This window comes from Petaurus breviceps, unplaced genomic scaffold (genome assembly GCF_028583685.1).
Source record: "Petaurus breviceps papuanus isolate PSGF00001 unplaced genomic scaffold, PetGlider_PUasm1.0 90723, whole genome shotgun sequence".
Lineage (NCBI taxonomy): Eukaryota > Metazoa > Chordata > Mammalia > Diprotodontia > Petauridae > Petaurus > Petaurus breviceps.
Window position 1 is genome coordinate 2,451,958 of NW_027187323.1, and position 7,877 is coordinate 2,459,834.

Below are 7,877 nucleotides of genomic sequence, written 5' to 3' on the forward strand. Positions count from 1 at the left end.
ATTAGGTTAGGCTGCATCACATTTGGGAAATTTCAGTGATTCCAAGATGCTTGATACATCCTTTCCACACCAATAGCCTTAACTAATGCCATATGGCTACAAGTCATGGGATATCACAGTCTCATAAGAATCTAAATTGCAGGTGACTCAAAGATGCTTGGTGCATAATAATACAGTGTTGGTAGAGTTGAGAATTGGTTGAAACATTCCAGAAAACAATTAGGAACTATGTTAGAAAAATCACCAAACTATTCATTCCTTTGACCCAGAAAAATCACTGTTGACATTTATCCAAGTAGATCTAAAGAGAGGAGGAAATGCACCATAAGTAAGAAAATATTTATAATGATAATTTTTGTGACAGCAAGATACTGGAAATAAATAGGTGACTCTCAATGGGGAAATGATTAAACAAATTCTGGTGAATGAAAATCATTGAACTTCATGCCATAAGAAATAATGGCTATGAATAATTTAAAGAAATTTAAATTTAATGAAATTTGGAAATACTTCCATGAACTGATTTATAGCCAACTGAACAGAACCCACAAACACAATGAAAAAAACATAAAGGAAAGTAGTACTAAAAATATATTATAATTCATATCAGTGAATAGGCCAGCCTTAAATTCCAGAAGTCTAATGATGAAGCCTGTTCTTCTTGCTAAGGAGGTGGTAAACTATAGATGCAGAATTAGGAATACACTCTCAGGCACAACCGATCTGTTAGGGTTTTCCCCCCCTTAACTGGACTTTCTTGTTGGAAGGGAAGATCAGAGGTGGGTACTAGAAAATGCTAGTGACATACCAAAAAAGCATCAGTAAAAAACTAAAAAGAAAAGAAAAATGCATGGTGAGTGCAAGTAGGTTGCAGCAAATTACTGTAACATCTATACAGGAAGTGACATAATAAACTTCATCAAGGGCATATAATGACCAGAAAAGGAGGGACCCTGGCCATGTAATTAGAAGCAAAAGAAAGCAAGCTAAAGCATTACAGTGATACCCATGAAATGTTCAAACAACCAGAGGAAGCTCTTTAGCATATTGGGTGGATCCTCTGAGGAAGATTTATGGATAAGCATTCACAAGAATTATACAGGATACAAAGAAATTGGTGGGTTGGGGCGGCCAGGTAGCACAGCGAGTAAGAGCACTGGCTCCAGTGTCGGGATGACCTGGAGATCGAATCCCAGGCTCAGACACTCAGCACCCACCCAGAAACACCTGGCCGTGTAACCTTGAGCAGGTTACTTAACCCCAATTGCTTAGGGGCGGCCAGGTGGCTCAGCGAGTAAGAGCACCAGCTCCAGTGTCGGGATGACCTGGATCAAATCTGGGCTCAGATACTTAGCACCACACTCAGAAATAACTGGCCGTGTAACCTTGAGCAAGTTACTTAACCCCGACTGCTTTAAAAAAAAAAAAAAGAAAGAAATTGGTGGGTTGCAGCCTATAACAGTGAAAGAACTATTCACATAAGAGATCATCATAGATTCACTTAAGTATATTTGCTCAAACATAGTTACACCTCATGGAACCCCATTATTCAGAAGCAAGGAGTAACTATTGGAGTTCAAATTGCTGAAGTAGTCCACTTCTGCCCATCAAAGTCACCAATGTCTACCCTGCCCTGTGGATACTATCTAAGAATGGCAACTTGTCTTGATTGTCCTAACTGTTCTCAGAGTCCTTGGGAATCCCAGTCCCAGTGGGAGAACAGACCTTGAAAGGAAAACTACAACTCTACCCTGTTATCACAGCAGGAGAAAGAAAACAAGAAAAGGGCACAAATCCTCCAAGGATTCAAGGAAAAGCAAATTTCTTTAGTTTGCTTGTGGCTAAAGAGCAAGTGTCTACATTTTGGCTACCCCTAATCCCAAGGACTATCAAGCGAACTTACTCCCGAATCTCATCAATGATTTTCTGCTTCTCTTCAATCTCATCTCGGAGCCTGGACAGCTGTTTCTGGTGGGCTTCCCTATGGCTCTCCATCTGTTGCTCCAATGCTTTCTGCAGACCATGCAAAGAGAAATGACATCTGCATTTTTTTAAGCATTGTATAAGCCTATATCTAATTTTCCATCATTCCAGAACCTCATATCCTAAGCAAGGAACATTTCTCTCTTCTGCTCACAGAAACCACTTTCCCTTCTTCTGGGATTCATCAAACACAAAATATTTGTAATGGATTGTGTGACCAGACCAGTAAGTAATTTAGCACTTGGGGTGGGGAAGGGAACAACTGCCAATGAATAAAAAAGCTATCCCTTTGAACAGCAGTGTGGTATCACAGAAAATGCAGAATAATGAGAGTCAAAATACTTGGATTTGAACCTGGCTTTTGCTACTACTTATATGAATTTGTCATTGTTATTGTTCAGCCATTAAAGTCATATCTTATTGACCCTCTTTGGGGTCTTCTTGGTAAAGATGTTAGAGTGGTTCTGTCATTTCCTTCTCCAGCTCGTTTTACAGATGAGGAAACTGAGGCAAAAAGAGTTAAGTGACTTATCCAAGGTCATACAGCTAGTGCATGTCTGAGGCCAGATTTGAATTCAGGAAGATAAGTCTTCCTTACTCTAGGTCTGATTCTCTATCTACTGTGCCACCTCGCTGCCTAGATGACTTTGAACAAGTCACTAACTTTTCTGGGTATCAATTTTCCCCTTTACTAGAAGATTTCCTTCCAGATTCCTCTAGCTCTGTATCTACAGTCCTAAAATCTCTCTGAAACTTACCTGACCTACAGTAGCTCACTACCTACTATGTCATAGGAAGAGAGAAGTATAGAAAGACAGCACAGTGTAGTTAAAAAAAAAAACAACAACAACAATACCAGCACAATAATTACTAGGAAAAACTCATTTTTAGTCCTGGATTCACTGCTTTACTCACAGCATGACTTTGAAGGCTCAGTTTCCTCTTCTGTAAAATGGGAATATTGAAATCTGCCCTATCTACCTCATACAGGGGCAGTGTAAGGGTCAAGTGAAATAACGTGTGTGGAGGTGTTTTGGGGAAGTCACATACAAAGGCAAGTAGCAGCTAAGATTATTTCAAGGGCAAAATAGGGCTGCAACACCTTTCCTTAACACAATGATATGACATAAAATGGTGACAGAGGCTTACCCAGGAAAATTTATTTGTCTACATCAAGGCCTACTTTGCCCAGAACAAGCAGCTGTCAGCCCAGTTTAGCTAATCCATGTGCCTAACAGCTGTGCACACCTGTTTTTCCACAAGAGGCAAAAAAGAACAATACTGTATTGTAAATTTCATTCACATCTATTATCTCATTTGATTTTAACAGTCTCCTGGGGCATGTAGGATATGTTATAAGAAAACTAAGGCCTTCTATTTTGTCATCAATAACTTTTACTGAGTATTTCTCATGGGTATGGCACATGAAAAAAGAAAAAGGAGAAATCTCAATATGCTACTTATGGTCAAGAAGGCTTCTCCTGTGGGTTTTCTCGAACTTTAACGTAATTTGGTGAAAAGCAATTTATATAAAGGTCCAAATCTCACAGGGACTAGAAACTCAGGTCTTCTGACTCTGGAGTCCAGTGGGCAGCAAGGTGGAGTGGGAGGAGGAGAGTTCTACCCTTGGCCCCATTTTGACCATGTGATCCAACGCAACTCCCTTGATGTCTCAGGGCTTTAGGCAACTTTTGCAAAGAAGGTGCCAGTCTGCCATCATCCAATTTTTCTCATCCAAGAGTTCCCAATATCTACAAAGTCACAGACCCAGTCCCTGTTCCAGTACTAAGGTAACACAAAAGAGAATAATCAGATTTAGAGGAGAAGCCAAGTATCCAAGTATGCAAGAGAAAACGGTAAGTCTCAAATTATGGGGTTAGTGGATTACTCAGATTACTTCCATTGGAAATTAAGAAGCACAATAGGTAAGCTTCACTAAGCTTTGTTGTTCCCTGACCTTTTTGAAGCACTGAATCCCAAGTTCCCAATTTTCTAGCTGATAGCTGTGGGAGCTGTCTAGCTTTCCACTGCATTGCCTCATGGTTTGACTTTGTGTTACAAAAAGTTTGAGGATAGGTGTGGGTAGGTGGTGCAGTGAGTAGAGCACTGGCCCCGGAGTCAGGAGGACTTGAGTTCAAATCTGGATTCAGACACTTAACACAAAAACTAGCTGTGTGACCTTGAGCAAGTCACCCAACCCCAATTGCCCTCCAAAAAAATAAAAGTTCAGGGATTCTCTCCTCCGCTTTTGTTTTTTCTCTTGCACTGCCTGGGCCAGACATAGTGTGTACACCTTACTGGTCTTAACTCTACTACAACTCAGAACTCAAGATATCCACCATCCTCAGGCTCCCCAACAGCAGGGGATACAGGTGTGCATCACCATAGCCAGCTCTGCAATATTTCAAAGTGAAAGGGAGTTGGGGAGAGCAAGTTAGTCTTTTTTTTTTCCAGATTGGGGACTTCAACTTTATTTGTCCTTCTAGTTTACTGTCAACAACATTTACTGAGCATTTACCATGGGTATGGGATATGAAATAGGAAAAAGGAGAAACCTCAATATGCTACTTATGGTCAATCAGGCTTTTCTTGGGATTTCTTGAACTTGAGTGTAGTTTGGTAAAAAAAGAAAATAGGACCAAGACTTTTCATCTTTCCATGGTCCCTAAATGAACTAATAAACTTAGTTGTTACATTTTCTGCCTAAAATATGACCAGATGAAAGTGCTCTTTTTGGACAAAAACTCAAATTTATCATATTAAGAAAGGGGAAAAAAAGAGTTCTGACTCACAGTGAAGTCAGCTCACAATGGAGTACCTGGCAATGGTTCAAAGGCACCCACAAAGTGATGCAATGATTTGAGGGGACACTATTTACATCTTTCTCCTTATCTGAGATGGAGGAGAAATTATGTTATGAGAATAATCATTACCTGTTCTATTATGTACCACACACCAGGGCCATTTGATTCATATTTTTAACATCAAAATTCAACCAGCTCTTTCTGAGCTAAGATCTACTTTCAAATCACAACAGTATGTCTACTTTATGTCCCAGTCTAATATACATCTCATGCTTTGACAGAAGACTGTGAAAAAGAAGAGAGAAAGCAAGCCCAATTTTTCATGACTTTCATGAGTGTACCTTCATTTCCTCCGCATCCTGAAGCCGGGTCAAGTGTTCCTTTTCTTTATCCTGGAAGCTGACTTCATGCATTTTTTCTGTTTTCCATTTAATTCGTATTCAAAAGTGGAAATGTAGGGTAAAAAAATATTAATAACATAGCACTAGCTGTTAGCAACTATACCAGAGACTTAATAGTCCAGTCCCACATAAAGTCAGCTCTTTAGGATTTAGCAGCATCTTGGAGGGGACTTAACTCTTTAAGACACATAGATGCTATTAGGGAGTCTAGAAAAAAGTAATTTATCTTTCATAAAAGGGAATTTTACCTTCCATAAATAATCTACTTTTCCTCAATGTAACAATAAAAATCAGATAACCTTCAAAATAATGCCCAGTTTGTTTTAATTTAGAATAAGATGCTTGCCATATTAAAGGAAAAGGAACTCCATATATCTTGGACAGTTGGGGTTAGGAAAGGGAGCATGTGATTTGATTTATCTCACACTCGTCTAGGAAAGAACTTCAGCCTAGTGTTCTAGGAAAGGTACCGCACAAGGAGTCAGAAGACCTGAATTTTCATTCCCATCAGTGCTGCTTACAAGCTCTGACACCTTGGACAAAGCATTTAATCTTTCTGGGTCTCAGCTCCCACATCTGAAAAATTAAGGAGTTGAACTACATAATAATCTCAACGACCTTTTCCAATACTAATATTAGGTGATTTTAAAATAATTTTTTTAAAAAATTCAATGATTCTAATATGTAAGAAAAAAGAATTATCTCTCATATTTTTCCTTGGTTCAGCACTCTGCTTTTTACTTTTATTTCTCTTGGACAAACAAACCATCACTAAGTAAAATACTACTCTTTTACCAGGTTATAATGGATGCCAATTTATTTTTATAAATTAAACACACTATCCTGCATTTTTGACCTTTCTATAATATTTCCTATGTCTCTCATCCTCCACGCACTTCCCAGGATTTTAAGATTTAGAGCTGGAAAAGACCTTGGGGTTCCTCTATCCCAAGCATGTTTTGGTAACTCTTTAACCACTGACTCTTCAAAAACACAGGAAGTGATTTTAAGTTTAGTCTGTATGATTAATATTTTCTCCATCAGTTTCTTAAATCTAGACAACCAACAAAGAAATAAACCAAGCTCTGATGTTTAGTGCTCACCAGTTTCCAAGGTGTGATGCTTACTTTGAAAATTTAACAATCAGCTCTTGCAAGTTATTACAGGCTATCTCCAGTATACCACTATCTGTCTTCCTTTTATAGATGTGACAACAAAGGCCCAGTGAGGGGCTAGTAAACTAGTAAATAGAGCAGGAATTCAAACCTAGGTCTTGTAACTCTTAACTGAATGCTCTTTCCATTGCATACCCATACAGTTCTTCTATTCCACCACTTCAAGATTTCCCTAATTATCAATCAAATCATCAGTATGTAGTAGAAGAAGGGAAGGTACGCTAATTAGGAAGTGTGTATGTGTCTGTGTGTCTGTGTGTGTCTGTGTCTGTGTATGTATTTGACCAAGAGTGCAACAAGGAAAAATTATACAACATTTACCTTGGGCACGAAGCTTAGCCAGCTCTTCACTGAGTGAGTCCTGGGATTCTTCCAACTGTCTCCTCTTTTGCTCCATGTTTTGCATGTAATCTGTCAGAGACTTGATTTTTGCTTCATGCTTAACAAAGAATATTGAATGAATAAGGAGTCGTTATTTAAGAATTATTTAAGAAGGAAAATTCAATCCAATTCTTAAGTTTTTCTCTTAAAGCCCAGTGTTTTAATGATATACTTAATCTCTCATTCCAACTCCTTTCAGATGTCTGGGAGATCTGCTTCCTGAACCCTCAGCTTCTGCTTAGAAGAGGTGCTCCTGCCACACAGAAATGCCAGAGTTCCTGGCTCCTCTCCTTAGGGGATCCCACAAACACTAGCCTTCCTCTTTATGGTAGTTGTAAAGTCCTGCTATGGGAAAAGGAACCCTGGTGTCCAAATACCAATTCTGTTATACCACAAGTTACAATGCTCCTTACTGGAGATAAGTAGGCTAGTAAATTAACTATGGCAACATAATACTCAAGATGTGTCTAACACCAAATATTCTCTAACGTTTTAGGAATAGGATATGAAAATACATTTCTGAACACGGCTTTCCCCTCCATTCCAAAGTATTATCTAAAGAATGAATTTATTTTTATATCCAATTAATTTCACCATTATAGATGCATGGCATGAATTACTCAGAAACATATACTGAACTGCTCATAAGAAAATAAATCAAAATGTCAAGCTTAAATATCAATGGTAACACAGAGAGGTGTTTTCTTTTTTTTTCTATAATACGAAAAGTGATAACATTACCTGATGACAGGGAAGTTAACATGGATGCTTGCTAATTGCCCTAAAAAGAGCAATTCAAATTTTCCTATATTAAACTAGACATGTAGGATAAAGAGTGAATATCCACCAAAAAGATGATTTCAAAAAGAATCTTACAATAGCAGATTTTCTTCTAACATATAAATCACTTCAAAATTCTTGATTATATTGCACTTCTCCATCTATCAAAAGATAAGTACCAATCTCTGACCAAGGGAATCTAAATGATTCAGGAAGCTCAAGTGGTAAAAAAGAAAACCAATTCACAGGGGCAGCTAGGTGGTGCAGTAAGCAGAGCACCAGCCCTGGAGTCAGGAGGACCTGAGTGAAAGAAAGAAAGAAAGAAAGAAAGAAAGAAAGAAAGAAAGAAAGAA

The 7,877-nt window shown here is 38.4% G+C and overlaps 1 protein-coding gene across 1 annotated transcript in view; it reads right to left on the minus strand.

Moving 5' to 3' along the window:
* KIF5C (kinesin family member 5C) overlaps positions 1 to 7,877 on the minus strand; it is a 195,233-nt gene that overhangs the window by 41,117 nt on the left and 146,239 nt on the right. The window contains exons 14-16 of the mRNA XM_069066766.1: positions 6,685 to 6,802; positions 5,129 to 5,205; positions 1,904 to 2,013 (exon numbers count right to left, since the gene is read on the minus strand). Of these exons, the coding sequence (XP_068922867.1) occupies positions 1,904 to 2,013; positions 5,129 to 5,205; positions 6,685 to 6,802 (305 nt within the window). The remainder of the gene's footprint in view (positions 1 to 1,903; positions 2,014 to 5,128; positions 5,206 to 6,684; positions 6,803 to 7,877) is intronic.